This window comes from Erinaceus europaeus, chromosome 6 (genome assembly GCF_950295315.1).
Source record: "Erinaceus europaeus chromosome 6, mEriEur2.1, whole genome shotgun sequence".
NCBI classification, from domain to species: Eukaryota; Metazoa; Chordata; class Mammalia; order Eulipotyphla; family Erinaceidae; genus Erinaceus; species Erinaceus europaeus.
This window is the reverse complement of record NC_080167.1, coordinates 29,488,688-29,508,647: the sequence shown is the minus strand read 5'-3', so window position 1 is coordinate 29,508,647 and position 19,960 is coordinate 29,488,688. Positions and strand designations below refer to the sequence as shown.

At 37.0% G+C, this 19,960-nt stretch overlaps 1 protein-coding gene across 1 annotated transcript in view; it reads left to right on the top strand.

Moving 5' to 3' along the window:
- MAP3K21 (mitogen-activated protein kinase kinase kinase 21) overlaps nt 1-14,527 on the top strand; it is a 60,359-nt gene extending 45,832 nt beyond the window's left edge. Inside the window, exons 6-10 of the mRNA XM_016188066.2 lie at nt 3,389-3,511; nt 8,658-8,808; nt 9,163-9,260; nt 11,239-12,012; nt 14,033-14,527. Of these exons, the coding sequence (XP_016043552.1) occupies nt 3,389-3,511; nt 8,658-8,808; nt 9,163-9,260; nt 11,239-12,012; nt 14,033-14,463 (1,577 nt within the window). The 3' untranslated portion in view covers nt 14,464-14,527. The remainder of the gene's footprint in view (nt 1-3,388; nt 3,512-8,657; nt 8,809-9,162; nt 9,261-11,238; nt 12,013-14,032) is intronic.
- Nucleotides 14,528-19,960: the final 5,433 nt, after the last annotated feature.

Sequence of the window (19,960 nt, the reverse complement as noted above, 5' to 3'; positions counted from 1 at the left end):
TAATTTGGGGTTCAAATTTATGTTTCCCCACTCCATACCTCTGAGTATAAATGTCTCAAGTTTAACTATCAGAATAACATACATCTTAGAGCTTACAAGATATTTTGTGTTTGACTGTAAGGACTAGAAAGAAGACAATATCAAGGAAACAAAATTTTCTTTTTTTTAATATTTATTTATTCCCTTTTGTTGCCCTTGTTGTTTTATTGTTGTCTTTGTTGTTGGATAGGACAGAGAGAAAATGGAGCTAGGAGGAGAAGACGGGGGCAGGGGGGAAGACACCTGCAGACTTGCTTCACCGCCTGTGAAGCGACTCCCCTGCAGGTGGGGAGTTAGTGGCTCAAACCAGGATCCTTATGCCAGTCCTTGCGCCTTGCGCCACCTGCGCTTAACCCACTGTGCTACGCCTGAAACAAAAATTTCTATTGTGAATAAATGAATATGTCATTAAACTCCTCTTCATTTTAATTGTAAGATGTTCATTAGTTATTTAAAATTTAATGTTTTATTTAATAATGATCGACAGGATCATTATTAAGAGGGCACACAACCCCGCACCATTCCCACCACTAGAGTTTTTTATCTCATCCCTTCCATTGGAAGCTTACCTGTTCTTTTTAGGCTTTATTCCTCTGGGAGCATGGACCCAGGATCATTATGGGGTGCAGATGATGGAAAGTCTGGCTTCTATAGTTGCTTCACCACTGGACATGGGTGTTGGCTGGTTGATCCGTACTCCCAGCTTCTCTCTCTCTCTTTCCCAACTGAGGTCTGGAGAGGTGGGGTTCCAGGGTACATTGGTGAGGTCATCTGTCCAGTGAAGTCAGGTTGACCTCATGGTAGCATCTACGACTTGGTGGCTGGAAAACCATTAAGATAAAAAGCAGAATTGTTTAATAGTCAGTAATCTAAAGTTAAGACTATAGCACATGAGATTTGGGGTCTTCATTTTGGAAAAGGCTAGTATGTCTATTTTAGGTATAATCCAAGGGGCCCATAACTTTACTAATTTTTGCCTGAGCCTGACAGCTAACATGCAAGTGGGCTGAAGGTATTGTCTGGGAAGATGGTGTCAGAGTTGGGAATAGGACTAGAAATCTGGATCAGGGAAGAGAGTAGCTCCCAAATAAGGGAAAAGTATACAAATATCATTAACTGTAAATGCCATCAATTTGATCTGAGAACCATATTAAGCACAACAGCTTGTTCAACCTCTGCTTCCCTATAGGTCTGAGCTCACATAGCTAGGAACATTCTAGGCTGTACTGATTGCAGGACCTGTCTTCCTTGAGTGGCATAGTACGTTGACCCAACCTCACTTTGGAGAATGGGGCAGTCCCTACCAGTGTTGACCCACATTAAGGGCAAGGTCCTGTAGAGTCCCACAAAAGGGTTCACTATGTTGTACCTGATGGAGATGACCAGTGACAGTGGAAAGTGGGATTTGTTAGATGTCTAGGCCCAACATGTTAATGTGGGAAACCCAAGATTCCCTGACAAGGATCCTGGATGATGGGGTGGCCTGGAGTAACCAAAAGAGTCATCATTAAAATATGCCAGTCTCTTGCCCTTACCCAGCTTTTGTAGTCCTTATCTTGGCTGACAAGGTTAGCCTGGAGTGATTGAGGGAAGTGGAATGGGAAGTAAGTGAGGAGGTTAATATACAATTTTTAAAGTAAAATGTAGCTTCCTGTAAACATGTGCCAAAGATTTTATTTAATGCATTCTTAAGGAGAAAGCCAGTTACAATCAGTTCAAAAGAGAATTTGAAGTACTAAGTGTTTATGAGCAGTTTAATAAAGGAATGTTAGGATTAGATTGCTTGGTTAAACACAAACCTGGTTAATGTCCAGTATGGCAATAAACCGTAACCTTTGGGATTGTCTTTTTTGCTAGACAGAAATTATTCACGTCATCACCAGAGAAATTCTGCACATTAACCTTTGCTCTTGCCAAGTTATAAAAATAGTCCAGTCAATAGAAATCAAAGGTTAAACTTAGTATTGTACCAAAAGGACACCCAGTAGTTTCTTTTATCTATGCCTACACTTTCAGTAATTTCCTTCTGTTTACAAAATTGGCCTATTTTCCTCTTCTAGTATTATTATTGCTACTTCTACATTATATTTCTGTTATTCTCTGTCAAGACAACTACCATATATTGTAGAGTGCCATGGCCACAAAACACTTTAATTTGTAATGATTTCTCTTAGCCCTCTTGGGGTCCTTTACTTGATCTGGGAATTAAATTGAAAAATTAGATCAATAGAGAAAAAACATGGTTGAGTACACATGTTACCATGCTCAAAGACATGGGTTCAAGCCCCTGGCTCCTACCTGCAGGCAAAGCTTCACAAGTGGTGAAGCAGGGCTGTGGGTGTCTCTCTGTCTTTCTTCTTCTCTGTCTCTCCCTCCCCTCTCAATTTCTGGCTGTTTCTATCTAATAAATAAGTAATGATAATAAAAACTACTTTTAAAGAGAAAAAGCATATACTTTTATTTAATATAAGCTTTACATGATGCAGAAAATTGGCATAAACACCAGAGAAACAGACCTTAGTATTTTTTTAATTTTATTTATTTATTTTCCCTTTTTGTTGCCCTTGTTGTCTTATTGTTATTGTAGTTATTTTTTTTGTTATTGATGCCATCGTTGTTAGATAGGACAGAGAGAAATGGAGAGAGGAGGGGAAGACAGAGAGGGGGAGAGAAAGATAGACACCTGCAGACCTGCTTCACCGCCTGTGGAGCAACTCCCCTGCAGGTGGGGAGCCAGGTGCTCGAACTGGGATCATTATTCCGGTCCTTGCACTTTGCGCCACATGCGCTTAACCCTCTGCGCTACCACCCGACTCCCTGACCTTAGTATTTTTATGAAGGTTTGAATAAGAATGGATGATCATGTACCAGTGTGCTAAGTTTAGGAATGTATTAGGGAGGTAGTATTGCTATATCCTGTCATAACCTACATTTTCTATTTTAATCAGTTCAGCAAACTTACGAGATATTTGTAATTCCCACTGTACAATTATAGAGATTATCTTAGAAGTTCCTTAGTTTGTTAGTGACAGAAAAAGGAATCATTTAAATCTGAGGCCTCCTATTTGAATTTTGTTTTTAACTGTGTTAAACTAAATGAAATACCCCCCTCACTGCCAGAATATTGTAAATTCTAGAAGCATTGAGCAATATTTAATTTTTCTTTGGGTGTATGTCCAGCTAAACTATCATAGACTAAATTATTTTTATTAATTTGATCCCTAGATGATAAGAAACAGACTTATTCTTATGGCCCAGCAATGTTTGCTTTTATTGTTGTGTGCTTAAGAAGTGACTATGAAAATAAAACTATAAGCTCTCAATTCTTACTTTTTCCCATCTCCAACAGATTTTCAGCACAAAATAACTGTGCAGGCTTCTCCCAATTTGGACAAACGAAGAAGTTTGAACAGCAGTGGTTCCAGCCCACCCAGTAGCCCCACAGTGATTCCCCGACTCCGAGCTATACAGTGTAAGCTCTGTCCTCTGTTGATTTCTGTCGTTAATTGATGTGGATTGGAATTCATGTTTATATAGCTAGTTATTAATAAGCATGTGACACTTAATAGGTATCACAACTACTTGGAAAGCAAACTTTGTTCTTCTAGTATTCAATTTCATTTTCTAACTCTTGTCATAAATGACTTTTAGACTCAATACTGATGTGACTAGTCCACAAACTAGAAAATAAAACATATATTGAGGTATTGTGTTAAGTACTTGGGTTAAAAATTAGCATAGCATTCTGGAGGCATGGCTATGGAGTAGCAACAGCTCCATTTTGCCCTCCCTGATCGACTAGGAAAAGCAACTAGAATCACCTGAGAATTCAACAAGATAAGACGAGGATCTCTTCAAAAATCCACAAAGGCATGGGTGAGTCAGAACACGTTTAGCTAGTGTACAGAAATGGGCTGGAGGGCGGAGGGGCAGGAATTCCTGGGGCTAAAAGGCCATACTTATGAGCATCTAGTGCCAGTCTGGGAGTTTGCCTGCTGAAGCACCACTTCCGGTATGAGTTTTTAGCAACAAAAGGACTTGTTGAAGAGGAGAAAATCACCTAAAGCTTGGGAGTTGGGTGGTTGTGCAGCGGATTAAATGCACGGTGCACAAAGCATAAGGACCAGTGTAAGGATCCCTGTTCAAGTTCTCGGCTCCCCACCTGCAGGGGAGTCACTTCACAGGTGGTGAAGCAGGTCTGCAGGTGTCTCTTTTTCTCTCCCTCTCTCTGTCTTACCCTCCTCTCTCCATTTCTCTCTGTCCTATCCAACAATGAAGACAGACAACAATAATAACTACAATAAAACAACAAGGGCAGCAAAAAGGGAATAAATAAATAAGCTTTAAAAAAATCAACTAAAGCTCATCAATTTACAACTGTGAGTCTCCATTGTTGTTGCCCCTCAGAGGCTGCAATAGCAGCAGAGAAGCCCTATATGGCATCAGGGGCACAGAATCATTCAGGTAACTCAGGATAGAATCTACCTTCCCCATGGTCCAGAGATGTGGCTATGGAGTAGAAACCTTTTCACATGGTTCTCCTGAAAAACCAATAACCACATAATTTTGTCAATAGAAACAGAAAGCCATTGACAAAATCCAACATCGCTTTATGATCAAAACACTACAAAAAGGGTAGTAGATGGAAAATTCCTCAAGATACTAGAGTCCATATATAGCATAAATGCAGCCAAAATTATATTTAGTGCTGAAAAATTGAAGCATTCTCTATCAGATCAGGTACTAGACAGGGCTGCCCACTATCAGTCACCATTACTATTCAACATAGTGTTGGAAGTTCTTGCCATAGCAATTAGGGAGGAGAAAAGAATTAAAGGGATACAGATTGGAAGAGGAGTCCAACTCCTACTATTTGCAGATGACATGATAGTATACATAGAAAAACCTAAATAATCCAGCAGGAAGCTTTTGCAAATTATCAGGCAATATGGGAAGGTGTCAGGCTAAAAAATTAACATACAAAAGTCAGTGGCATTCCTCTATGCAAGCACTAAGGTAGCAGAAGAAATCCAGAAAGGCATCTTCAGTGATACAAATCCAATTACAAAGACTAGGACAAAAATAAACCAATGGAACTACATCAAATTAAAAAGCTTATGCACAGCAAAAGAAACCACCACCCAAAGAGACCCTTTACAGAATGGGAGAAGATTTTTATATGCCATACATTACACAGGGGGATAATAACCAAAATATATAGAGCTCACCAAACTCGGCAACAACAACAACAACAAAAAATGATTACATCCAAAAATGGGGAGGGGATATGAACAAAATCTTCACCAAAGAAGAGATCCAAAAGGCCAGAAAACATAATAAAATGCTCCAAGTCATTGATTGTCAAAGAAATGCAAATGGAGACATTAGTAAGATACGCACTTCACTTCTGTAAGAATGTCACATATTAGAAAAGGTAGCAGAAACAAATGCTGGGTAGGTTGTGGGGACAGAGGAACTGTCCTGCACTCTGGTGGGAACGTAAATTGGTCCCACCGGAGCAGTGGAGAGCAGTTAGGAGGATTTTCAGAAGTAGCCTTCTGAAATGGACTTATTCTATGACCCAGCAATTTCTCTCCTGAGGATATATCCTAAGGAATCAAGCACACTCTTCCAAAAAGAGGTGCGTACACCCATGTTCATGGCAGCACAGTTTGTAATAGCCAAAACCTGGACGCAACCCAGGTGTCCAGTAGAATACTACTCAGCTATTTAAAATGGTGATTTCACTTTCACCTCATCTTGGATGGAGCTTAAAGGAATCGTGTTAAGATAAGCCAGAAAGAGAAGGATAAATATGGAATGATTCCACTCATAGACAGAAGTTGAAAAATAAGAACAGGAGGGAAAACACAAGCAGAACTTGGACTGAGTTTGGTGTATTGCACCAAAGTAAAAGACATTGGGATGGGGAGATAGGTTTCAGGTCCTGGAACATGATGGCAGAGGGGGTTGAATTGTTACGCGCAAAACTGAGAAATGTTGTACATGTACAGTCTATGCTATTTTACTATGGACTGTAAACCTTTAATTCCCCCAATAAAGAAAAAAATGGCATAGCAACTATATCATTATTATTTCTGAAAACTTTGAAAAACAAAATCATTTTATTTTTTTGTAAAGAAAAAATATTTCTTCTGCTTTAACTTAAACTAGCTTTACGTTTAGCCAAACTAATATGTCAAAATACCTTGTAGAGCTGGTTGCTTGTTTGTTATTACAGTGTACGTTCAGCTTGGTAGAAAAAATACATACAGTGAATTTGCCCTGCACCTTTATATTGTGAAAGTTTCACATAGTATAGTAGGATGAAATAAAAACTATTGATTGTTTTCAAAACTGAGTCTTAAGTAAACCTCAAAAATAGTAAATTAAACAAAAGAAGATATAGACATATTCTAAGTAGTAATTGGCCTCAGTTATAGTATTATTTAATTTACATCTTCTCTTCCCACCAAACTCTGTTCTCTGTTGCTTACCATTCTTGTTTGGAGAAAGCTAATTCTGAAATGTTTTCTCTACTTTGGTTTGACATCAGTTTATCTATTTATTTGTTTAATTAATAGTGAAACATTTTGAACAAGCAGAGCATTTTTTTCTTTTTAACTTATAGTATGCCAATCTGTTTATATGGGAGATAGTTAAGAGAAATAATCTCAATTATTTTATAATAGTCTAAAAATCATATACTCTCAGCAGCTTACTATAATTTTATTAAAACTAATTTGTCTTTTGGAGAAAGAATTTTTCATAAACAAAATAGAGACTTCATTAAATAAACAAAAAATGATTTAAACAAAACTTGTCTCACAGCTCTGATGAAGGAACAAAAGAAGTAGAAATCATAATACCTATGTTTTTATACAACTGTTTCACTGCCCTCTCCTTGCTATCTTCATAGTCTTCTTTTCCTCCACTAATATTTAATTTTATATAGCACTTTTAGATTCACAGAAAAGTTGAGGGAAAGGTACAGTTTTCCATATAGTTTCATACCCCTTTCACATAGTCTCCCCTTCTTTCAATATCAAGTACCACAGAGGTCAGTATAATGATAAGCATGTTGACACATCATTGTCACCCAAAGTTCATAATTAGCATTGGAGTTAATTCTTGTTGTTGGACATTCTGGATTGGCACACATGCGCAATGACCTGAACTCAACACAGATTCCATTCCTGTCAACTGAGAGCAGTTTAAAAGGATCAAATGTACTAGGCACTTGAACTGATGCTTGGCACATGTTAAGAGCTCTGTAAGTGCTGGCTACAGTTATGATCTTCATTTTTATTATTCTTACTCTCAAATTTTTTGTGTCCTTAAGGTCTCTCACTATTTAATGTCTATCACATATAGCAATAGCATATATTCATAGTATAGATTTTGCCTCTCTAAAGTGGCTTCAGTTATATTTCTATGTTTATATAATTCAAGAGAATGGACTTATTTTCACTTTGAATTGTAGGTGTTGTTTAGCATATTTCCTCTGAAAAAAGAAAAGAGAGAAGTAAATATGAGCAAACTTGAGAAAACCCTAGGGCTTTTCATGACAAAGAAAAAAATCTACTTTTCCTTTTTATTGAATCTATTTGGGATAGTGGATACTAAATAAACTGATGGAGGTAATAATTTATAAATTTACCTAAATCAAACCATTGTTATCATATATTAAGCCTACATAGTCATATATATCAAATGTATCTTAATACAACTGAGGAAGAAACTTCATGTGAAATACAACATCATAATGGTACAAAAGAAATGTATTAAGATGCATAGTAGTGATTAGATATTGAAACAATTTGCCTATAAAAATTAAGAAACTGGGACTGGGTGATGGCGTACCTGGTTGAGTGCACATGTTACAGTGCTCAAGGACCTGGGTTCGAGTGCCCGGTCCCCACCTGCAGAGGGAAAACTTTACAAGTGGTGAAGCAGGGCTACAGGTGTCTCTCTTTCTCTCTCTCTCCCTCTCTCTCTCCCCTACCCTCTCGATTTCTGGCTGTCTCTATCCAATAAATAAAGATTAATAAAAAAATTTTAAAAAATTAAGAAACTAAGTTTGAGATGTTTTTGTTTGTTTGTTTGTTTGTTTTTTGCTTTCAGGATGCTGGAGCTTTGTGCCAGCACTACAAATTCTCTGCTCCTGGCAGCCATTTTTTCCATTTCATTGAATAGGACAGAGAGAAATTGAAAGAAAGGGGGGAAGGTAGAGAGGGGGAGAGAAAGATACCTGCAGACCTGCTTCGCCAGGGGCTTGAACCCAGATCCTTACACTGGTCCTTGTGCTTAGTACTAGGTGTGTTTACCTGGGTGCACCACTGCCCAGTCCCCCAAAGTGAAATGTTTGCTTTGGCTCTTTGTTATTCCAAAAATTGAAATAATAGATATTGTGGGCTATTAGATAAGTACATAAATAATCAGTTTGCTGCTAGCTTACCTCACATTTGAATATATTTTTATGACTAAGGAAAGAAATTTGTCATCATTGAAGTGAATAAAATCAGTTTTTGTTGTTTTTATTGCTTGTATAAAGTAGTTTTGTAACTGATTTTATTCGTTTGACTTTATACTAAAAATGGTTAATGACTTCTGTTTAGTGACTTCAGATGAAAGCAATAAAACTTGGGGCAGGAACACAGTCTATCGACAAGAAGAATTTGAAGATGTGAAAAGGAATTTTAAGAAAAAAGGTTGTACATGGGGACCAAATTCAATTCAGATGAAAGAAAAAACTGATTGCAAAGAAAGGTATGTGTATGATAGCTAATGATATTCCACTGTATTATGTGACAAATAGCAGTGCCTTTTAAAAATTTTCATGGGCCAGATGTAATTTTTGAAAAGTGATTAGATTATGAAAATATCTGAATATTAATTTTCAGGATGAATTTATATTAAATTAGTTATTATTTGATTAATCAGTTTAAAATTATCTGATTACATTGTCATATTTTTAAGGTTTTGTTTGTACTTTATTAGCTCTTTAAAACAGTACAATTGTGATCTCTTTCCTACATTAGAAATATTGTTGGCATGTTTCCAATAAAACCTAACTTATATGTCAAATGGTTCTGTATCAAAGTAAATATCTTTCTTTTGTAGAGTAAGACCTCTCTCAGATGGCAATAGTCCTTGGTCAACTCTCTTAATAAAACACCAGAAAACCATGCCGTTGGCTTCATTATTTGCAGACCATCCAGGTAAATGTTTGCTAGGAAATAGAATTCAGTTCAGTTAAAGTCAGCATTTCAGCTTCCTAGAAGCTTTATTTTAAGATGCTCATGTGACTGATCAAACAGCATTGGGAACATTAGCAAGTAGTCATACTGCTGATACTTTTAATTTAGTTCAAAATTTAAAGTTTTTGTCTCAGAAATCAAGGAGGCTCCACATCACTTATTGTTTAGAAACTCATAACTCATGCTTTATTTTTTAAAAGTAGCTTTATAATTATATAGGACAAATTAATTTAGTAGGAGAGAGTAAATATGAAAATATAGGCACCAAGAAATGTTGCTGTTTAAAAGGTGGTCTCCTGGCTATATTGCTGCCTCTTGGAGGTTGAAATCTTGAAAATGTTTCAGTTAACTATAGAAAACTACTTAGAGAGTATTAAAACCTTTAAGTTTATTACAATTTTCAATATTCAGTATCTCTAGTAAATATGAAGATGTTAAAATTAAAAAAAAAAGATATGGAAATCCTTGAACCTTTAAGAATTATCATTACCAAGGAAAAGAAATTTAATCTTGATGGTATTTGACAATTTAAGATTGTCATTTACTAGTATAGCCAAATTCACGATTCTTTAGCAAGACAGCGTGTAAATGTGTTAAATTTAGTTATCCATGCTATCTATACTCAGCTTTTCATGACCAATTTTCTTATTCCTAGTTATCATGAGAAATACATATGAGCCTAGTACTTTATAATACTAGTGTTAGAAAGTGAAAGGAAGGTGCAGAGATGAAGAAGATGCCCTGAAGAAAAGACACTGATGGGAAGAAGAGCATGTATGATATTTTAGAAAGTACATCTGGCACCCAGCTTATAGCGATTATAGAGCACATTTCAGTGCTAGGATGCAATGCTGGGAGAATGGTTATAAGCTCTCTGTGGATGGTTTTGAACACCAGGTTAAGGAAACTGTGATGTCAATCATTCACTCACTAATAAGCACCTAAATAGTAATAATTGCAACTTGGTTTATTTTATTTTATTTTTTGGCTGGTAGAATTTTGTTACATTTTAGAAATCTGTAACCTCATTGGAGAATCTTCCATTGTGGTTACTACCAAATGTAAGCAATGCTCCCTAAAGTTGTGAATTACATAGTCTGGAGTGAACCACAATTAATAGTTTTCCAAGATTAGAGATGATGCAGATGCTGTTGATCCACAGCCTACTTTAAGGACCTGATCTATTGTTGCCTAACAGTTCTTTCTTTTTAATCTACTTCTCCTTTCTTTTTTTAAATTTTTATTTATAAAAAGGAAATACTGACAAAAACCATAGGATAAGAGGGGTCCAACTCCACACACTTCCCACCACCAGAACTCCATATCCCCTCTCCTCCCCTGATAGTTTTCCTATTCTTTATCCCTCTGGGAGTATGGATCCAAGGTCATTATGGGACACAGAAGGTGGAAAGTCTGGCTTCTGTAATTGCTTCTTCACTGAACATAGGCGTTGGCAGGTCAATTCATACTCCCAGTCTGTCACTCTCGTTCCCTATTGTAGCAGTTATTACACTAACTGGTAAGGTCAGAAATTGGAACCTGGCATGATTAGATGAGAACATGAGAACATAGTCTTCCTATGTATCTAGTGCATATTGTGTGTGTGTGTGTGTGTGTGTGTGTGTGTGTGTGTGTGTGTGTGTGTGTGTGTGTGTGTGTATAGCTTTATTTTTCAGTAATTTCTACTTTCTGTACCAATGAAGAACCCTTACCTTAAAAGGTAGGAAACAACAGACAATTTATTTGCCTGATACAATGCAGGAATTTCGAAGTGAATCCTCTTTGCTTGAGGTCATAGTCACTAAATATTTGCTAAATTGAAAGGACACTGTTTCCATTTAGAATAACCATTTACTAAACTAATCTTTTGGGTAATATAATTTAAATTAATTTTACTATAGAATGATAATATCTTAAATGTACTTATATCTTCATTTAGGTGCTTGTGAAGAACCAAAACTTTCCCCTGAAGGATTAGAACACAGAAAACCAAAGCAAATAAAATTGTCCAGCCAAGCCTATATTGATCTACCTCTTTGGAAAGATGGTCAGAGAGAGAATCCAGGCGAACCTGAAAGCTGGGAGACAGGAACCCCTGTGAGTCCTTCCTCTGGGACTCCTCAGGTCACCCCTACAAATAGTCTTAGCAGATCCCCCCAGAGAAAGAAAACAGAATCTGCTTTGTATAGCTGTACCATGCTACTGGCATCAGTAGCTTTGGGACTGGATATCAGAGAGCTCAAGAAAGCACAGCCTACGGTAGAACTATCACCCAAAGAAGAAAGGAGGAAGCGTGAGGGAATCTTCCAGTGGACTTCCAAGTCTTGCAGTAATGCTGGTCTTCCCACAAGATCACTGTCCACACATGAGGGGTCCAGCAGTTCACCTTTGCTTCCTTCAAATGCCACGAGTCTTCTTTCCATGCCTTCTCTCTCCACAAAGTGCTTGCTACAAAATGATGGAGAAGATTTGTTTGAGAGCAACACACACATCATTTCTGACTCCAAGTTACCTACTTTAGACCTTTGCACTGACATTGGAGGAAGTAGTCAGGAGCCATCCTCTGTAACACTGGAGACTCATCTTAATATATGGAAAGAACTGAATCCTCCTTGCCTAGTGCAAGCAGAAGGGAATGTGCCTTATGCTTCTAAAAGAAGAATAGCAAGCCACAGACGAACCATGTCTGATGGGCATGCTTTCCAGACCCTAGGTAGGTTGTTCTAGTTGTATGAAAATACCAAGTACTACTGTAGGAAGTAGGGTGAAAAATTAGATATCTACTTCTTATTTATAATCATTACATTTATAATTTTTCCACTGCTCATATAAGTCACTGAATTTAGACTCTAGTCTATTTGTTGTTTTATTTATCTATTGAATAGAGAGAGGAATTGAGAGGGAATGGGGAGACAGAGAGTGAGAGAAGCAGAGAGATAACCTGCAGCACTGTTTCACTGTTCAGGAAGCCCTGCAGGTGGAGACTAAGAGCTTGAACCCTGGTCCTTTCACATTGTAACTTGTGCACTTGACTGGGTGTGTCTCTGCCTGGCCCCCTACTCTACAATGATTGATTTTATGATTTGGATTCTGGAAAAGTTTCATTCAATTTCAATAGCTAAACTATGTTATAGCATATTAAAACAGAGTAAGTAGAGAGTAACTGCCCCAGGTCCCTACTGTTAGAGAAACCAGTGGCAAGCATAAGAACTGGGCAGAACCCCCCTTATGCTTGTCTTCGACCCCTTACTTTACTGCTCTATTTATGCTAACATTGAGTACACCAGGTGTAAAAGTCAACTGGAAGACTAGATATAGAAATAGACTGTTATTTCCTGAGTATATGAAGTACAACTACCTTATATGTATATCTTGAGTATTGAGGCCATGTATTTGAAAAATGTTTATATTGTAAAAATGCTACCTAGAATAAAATTACTTTTATTCTTTGCCTCTCTCTAAGTACTATGTATAGATGTGACTTTTTCAGATTATTTTTATATCTTTAGATAAATTGGTTTATTGCCCTTTTGTAATGCAATAGTATTTTAGTTATTTGTAACTATACAAGGAGAAACCCAAGCACAATAATACCACTTTTATCTTAATTATAAAACAATACTTATTTTCTAGAGTGGGGGTAAATCAATTCCTCAGAAAAAAAGAAAGGGGGTGGGTAATATGTAAAAGCCTGCTTCTTTAACTATAACGTGAAAGTGAAGTTTAAACATATGAACCATAGTTTACTAAAGTCCTAGTTTTATTTCAGTTTAATTCATTTTCAAATTGGCACTATTTAAAGGTAATAATAGCAGTCACTCATCTATTTGCTATGATGATAATTCCACTGACTTCTCTCCCCACAAAATGCTAGCTACAAAATGATGGAGAATATTTGTTTGAGATCAACACACACATCACTGCTGACTCCAAGATACCTTGGCTATTTCAGTACATATTTATTAAAAGGAAACATGTCTAATGTTTATTCTATTTTTAATTTTGCTATTGTTTTTAATTAATTAATTTATTTGTAAAATGAAAGCACTGACAAAACCAGAGGATAAGAGAGATACAATTTCTACCACCTGAGCTCCATATCCCATCCCCCTCCCCTGATAGCTTTCTTATTCTTTATCCCTATGGAATTATACTGGACCCAGATTCATTATGGGGTACAGAAGGTGGAAGGTCTGGCTTCTGTAATTGCCTCCCCGCCGGACGTGGGCATTGAGAGGTCCGTACTCCCAGCCTGTCTCTCTCTTTCCCTAGTGGGGCAGGGCTCTGGGAAAGCGGAGCTCCAAGACACATTGGTGGGATCGTCTGCCCAGGAAAGTCTGATTGGCATCATGGTAGCTATTTTTGTTTTTTATACCAGAGGACTGCTTGACTCTGACATGTAGTAATACCAGGGATTGAACCTTGAACCCCAGAGTCTCAGGCATGAAAGCCTTTCACAAAATCATTATGCTGTCTTCCTTCTCTAGGTGGGGTCTGTGCTGTGTGTAGTTATAAGTGCTCTCTATCTGGTATAGAACCATCTCTCCCTCTCCCCTTCCCCAGTTTTAAAAGTTTTATGTTTAGGGTTTATTTTTGTTGTTTTTCGTTTTGTTTTGAATCTTGCTGTATTGTGATTACCTAGTAGATTGTCAACATAGTGAATTTTCTTGACAATTATTATTTTAGCAGTCACTGTTTCTCTAATTGCACATGGTCTTTGCTTTCTCCAACAGCTGGTGCAGCTAAGGTTTCAGCCATATCTGGAGCCTCTGAACTGCCACCTGAGCAGGTTTGGGAAATGCCCCACTCGTCATGTGGTCCTCACAGTCACCTTCCAGTTGGGGTCCTGCCTGAAAAGCAAAGAGTTGTCAAGATTGTGCCTTCACTTTGCCCTCCCTCCCTGAGAGGAAGAGTAGATTCTCCTCAGGCCTTCCCACAGAGAAGAGAGCCTCAGACCTTACAGGCTGGTCCTGTAGTTGGTGGTCTAAGACTCAGTCCTGACTGTTCCTTCAGTGCTAATGAGAGAACTAAATCCCATGTGCTTTCCTTACTGGACACTGACATAGAAGACCAGAACAAGGACAGCACAGTGCCCCTATGTGGGATGAAGAGCAGGACTAGCCGCCCATCTATATATGACCTGGAGAAAGGGTTTCTGTCTTAAGTGCCTTCTATTGTTCAAGCATTTTTTTTTTCTTTCTTGTAAGATGAACAAATCAAAACACTGTCTCCCTTGTTTTATGCTGCTGTGTTTTCAAAAGCTGTAGCTGTGTTACTTAACAGTCATAGATGTCTATGACCTCTCAAGAAATTGTGAGTTCGTTATTGCTTTTAGGAAACTAGATTGGTTGTTTTCCTCACTGGATTCTTACCTTACAACTTGAAATACACAAAATTTTAAAAGAAGATAGGTACAACTATGTAAAATATTGCGTGGCATTACCTTAAGCACAATCCTAGTGATTTTTCTCTTTTTCCTTGTTTACATTCTTATCAGTTGACTCTTTCTGTTTTCTTTGTATTGTTTTCTTTCTTCCTTTTGTTAGATTTACTTTTTCATTTTTTTAAAGTTTTGCTGCAAAAAAAAAAGAATGTGATAATACCAAGAAGCTGTCTATTTAAAAATTTTGATGAGTACAGAGTTCTGCTTAAACTTCCTAAATTCAACAGTAGGCCTCTAATGCACAAGTATATTCAGTTCTCATCTAAATTATGCAATATTTTTTAGGGAAATTTTATTGAATGCAACCTATAAAATTTTTAATCTAATTTATAACAACTTTATATATTTGAACTCTTTAGTAGAATTTTTAAGTATCAGTCACTAACATTTTTCCAAGGCCATGCTGTATATATCTGAGATATATCCTTCTTAAGGTTCTTATGTAAAAAGGATTCTTCATTCTTTAGTAGCCATTTACTTTGGTATCCAGAAATGCAAAACTTTTTAATCTAGAAGACCTTTAAAAAATGGTGGTACATGTATGATTGGTCCATATGTTTTCCTTTAAGTGTGTTGTCTTTATTTAAATGTGTATTTAAATAATTATCATGAAAATCCCTAGGATATTTAGAGAGCAATACTGACAAGAAACAGCAGTACTGTTAGAATTTAAATGTAGATATTTCACATTTTATTGCATTGTGAATAGATAATAGACACCTGCTGAGATATAGTGATATGATAGAAAAGACACATAAGATGATTATTTTCAGATATTGTCTATAAAATGTATCTGGGTAGGAGACTTAAGTCTCTTCAAATGATTTACAGTAGCTTATGAATTGTACTCATGATACAAATAGACTGCAAAGTTATTAAGCTACAGTAATGACAGATTCAGGAGCTTGAGAAGTTTTCCTTAGGTTCCTTTGTCAAATCTATCATGTACCCTTTATATCAACAGAATGTGGTTATTCATATGACAGATAAGAAATATTAAAATGTTCTAACAATCGAAACTCCATATTACTAAGTGGTTCCTTTAAGATTTTACTTTGGCTAAGCTACAATGAATAGCAAATAACAGCAATGTAATTTAAATCAGATGAAATAAAATGTCTATCATGGAGAAAAGGGAAGTGATATTATTTTGCAGTTTTAAAATATTTTAAGTCACCAACAAGTATACTAATGCAGATGAGAAAGAAAGTATGAAAGTATTATATTAACATAAGTATGTTTTACCCTAAGGAAGATTTCTTGCAGCAAAGTCTCATTCTATGATTTGGCTTTGTTTTGAGGTTATTGTTGAAGTAAATTTAGGTTTATCAAAATTTTATTTTATTGGAAATTATGACTAGCTACTTTGTATTCAGTCACACTTGGGCATGAAACTTCCAGCATAAGTCACGGAAATATGTGCCTAGAATAATACATGAGAGAGGTAGAAAAACTATGTTATCAGTTTTGCTTCTACCAAAATGTATGTGTGTTTTGTACAGGGTAGAGAATGGTAGGTCTGTGTTGCCCCTTTATCCTACTTAGTTTCATTTTAGTCAGTTCCACATTCTGATGAATAAAGTTATTTTAAAAGTATTTGTAAAATAGATTCAACTTTACATGTCACTATAGGTAGTTATCTTTTTGCTGAAATTGTTGTACATTTGTGATTTTTCTGTATTAACATACTTGTCAGAATCTATTTATTTTCATAGACTTATATAGCACACTGAAATAAATTAAGCTGATCACTGTTAGTCATCAAGTAAGGTGCTCCCACTGCAGATTTAAAGATGATGTCTGATTCTGTGTCAAGAATCCTTGTGAATGATGATGTTTACATATGTTGTCTATTTTTTTAATAAACTTTTTTTTTTTACAGTTTATCTATGTGGTCAGTGGCTTTGAACTCCTGATAAGTATGACTGGTTTGTAATGGTTTATTTGTATTGAAAAAGGAAAAGTATGTTAGCAAAAATTTTTAATGCTCTATGACCTAAATTTTTTAATTGAAGGTCATTAACTGAGTCATGAGATTAAATATTATCTTTTTATTCTAAATCATTCGGTAGATGGGGAGGATAATAGTTTATAGTACAGTTATTGACACATGGGGACGATTCTTCTTCTTCCCATGATAGGTATCTGCACATCACTCCCACTGCCATCAAGTGTTAGGCTCCTTAAATCCCTCCTCTCTCACTCCTATCCTCTTTTCCTCCGAAGTACTTTACTTTTATATAGAGGTCTTGAGTTGGAAGAAATTCGGAAGTTTATTTTAGGTATGTTCCAAGGGGCCCATGACTTTACTAATTTTTGTCTGAACCTGACACTAACATGCAGGTGGGCTTTAACAATATTTTTAATTTATTTGATAGAGACAGAAAAATTGAGAGAGGCAGAGACAACTGAAACACTTCTTCACTGTTTGTAAAGCTTTCTCCCTGCAGATGGGGAGCAAGGATTTAACCTTTGTCTTAGTACAAGTAATAAGTGCACTCTACCAAATGTGCCATTACCCAGGCCCTTCTTTCCTTATTTCTTATATCTAATCTGTAAGAGAGGTGATCTGGGTTTTGTCTTTGTCCTTTGGCTTAGCTCACTTAACATGATTCCATTGGAATCCAACCATGAGACAAAGAAGACTTCATTTTTAACAGCTGAATAATATTTCAGTATGTGTGTGTACCACAGCTTCTTTATTCCCTCATCTGTCATTGGACATATCTGGGTTGCTTCCAAGATTCAGCTGTTACAGATTGTGCTGCTGTGAACATAGGTGTATGTACATCTCTTTGGATGGGTGCTTCTGTATCCTTTGGGTAGATCCAGGAGAGAGATTGACAGATGACAGGACAGGTCTATCTCTAGTTTTCTGAGCTATACCCAAACTTTTCCATCGAGGTTGAACCAATTTGCGTTTCCACTGTCAATGTGGATATATATTCTCCATATATTCTCACCAACACTTGTTTCTGTCCTTTCTAATATATGATGTTCTCACAGGTGTGAAGTGGTATCTCATCATCTTTATTGTCTTTATTTGTATTTTTCTAGTCAGTGGCATTGAGCATTTTTTTCATGTTTGTTAGCAATCTAGATCTCTTTTTAGTGAAGATTCTGCCCATAACTTCTCCCCATTTTTAAGAGTGTAGTTAGTTTTTATTTTTTATTGTTTTTATTAGCCCTTTATCTGATGCATGGCATATAAACTTCTGGTGATCTTTCTTTTACTGTGCATATTTTCTTTTTTTTTAATAGTTATTGTTGGTATTGATGTTAGATAGGACAGAGAGAAATGGAGAGAGGAGGAGAAGACAGAGAGGGGAAAGAAAGACACCTGCAGACCTACTTCACTGCCTTTGAAGCAACTCCCCTGCAGGTGGGGTGCCGGAGCTAGAACCGGGATCCTTATGCTGGTCTTTGCGCTTCGTGCCATGTGCGCTTAACCTGCTGCGCTACTGCCCGACTCCCTACTGTTCATATTTTCTAGCTGATGTAGTCTCATTGGTTTATTTTTTGTTTTGTTTTCTTGTTGTTGGACTTGAATGTCTTTCTTTCTTTCCTTCTTTCTTTCTTTTGCCTCAACCTCTATTATTCCCTAAATACTAACAAGGTTTTCCCAGCTGCTTTAATACAGGTGCCTCTACATGCCTCATCACACTAAGAATACCAGTTCTTTTCTTAAATTTATCAAACTATTTATGGCTGGCTCTAAACACTTCAGTGTTCTTATCACTTGCTCCAGGCTTGCATTTTTTTTTCTTTCTCACAAATTTTTGCCTTGGAAATACTATCACCTGTTGGCATATTGTGCAGATGTGGTAGAACATTGGCAGGGCCCACAAAACATTATATTTCCATGCAAGTTTCATTTATAGATATCCATCACGTTGCCCCCTCAGGGTATCGCCCATTCCCATGAGAGCTGAAACCCTAGCAACAATTGCTACGGAAGCTTTCTACCTTCCCAGAGTGCCTTGTTCTCTCCACCCCCTTTCCTAGCCAATCTCATCCTGACTTGCCTCTTCTGGAATTTCTCCCATAAAAGCCCTCCTGCTTCCGCCTTTCTCTCTCTTGCTCCCCTTTTCTTCTCAGCAACCTGACCCAGAGAAGGGCTGCTGCACATAGCAGGAAATCCATTTTGCTAGCTCCACGTGGCCCGAACCACTGTGTTCTCACCCAACTCTGAGGCACCCAAGTGACTAAAGATTTGCATTCCTGAACCGCCACAAATTCCTGGTCTCTTCTCCCCCCCCCCACAATCACCTATGACTTATTTTCATTAATCTAAATATACAGCAATTTCTTGTCCTCTTCTGTTGTCTTTGAACTTAGTCACAACCTCTACACTTCTACTAACATTGACTCTAACAACTTTCTTATTACTTCTTAAGAGATTTTTGTTCTAGCAGTTGTCATATGTGATACTGAGTCCCAACTATCAACTCATACTGAAGTGACAAAGCACTTTTTTCTCAAAACACATAGAATGTTGAATTTGGTGTTTTGTAGCCAACATATTTGCATGTGTGATTGTATTTTGCTTACTTGTCTTACATCCCATCTACAAGGCATCCCAACATAGATTGGTCCAAATAAAATTCTTGGCTTAGGCCCACCCTAATTTTTTTCTTCCCTCAGCCTCCTTAGAAATTAGACCTGTATCTAGAAGTTAAAGATGCCCCCTGATGTTTCATTCTACAATAGCAACATAGAAATTTATTTATATCATCTGCCAGAATAGCCTTGCGGGCGGGAGAGAGATGACCAGGGACTCGTGGCTGAGCTGGGAAGCAGTATCTCTTTATTGACAAGCGGGGATGCGGTTCAACAATCTAATTTCTTCTAATCACAAAATTCTGTCCTGTATCTCTCCTGAGGCAGAAGAGTCAGGAACAAGGAAGTACGTAGTATAGGGGGCGGGGAGAAGGGAAAAGTGCAAACCAGTGAGGATTAAACCAATGTCCCAGAGGCAGGGGGGTGCTTAGTTAACAGTGGTTATGTAAATAGAATACATCGTAAGTAATACAAGTGAACCTAATGTGATGATCAAAACAAGGTTTTTTTTTTTCAGTTTTTCTTAATATTTATTTACTTATTCCCTTTTTGTTTTATTGTTGTAGTTATTATTGTCGTCATTGTTGTTGGACAGGACAGAGAGAAATGGAGAGAGGAGAGGAAGACAGAGAGAAAGACAGACACCTGCAGACCTGCT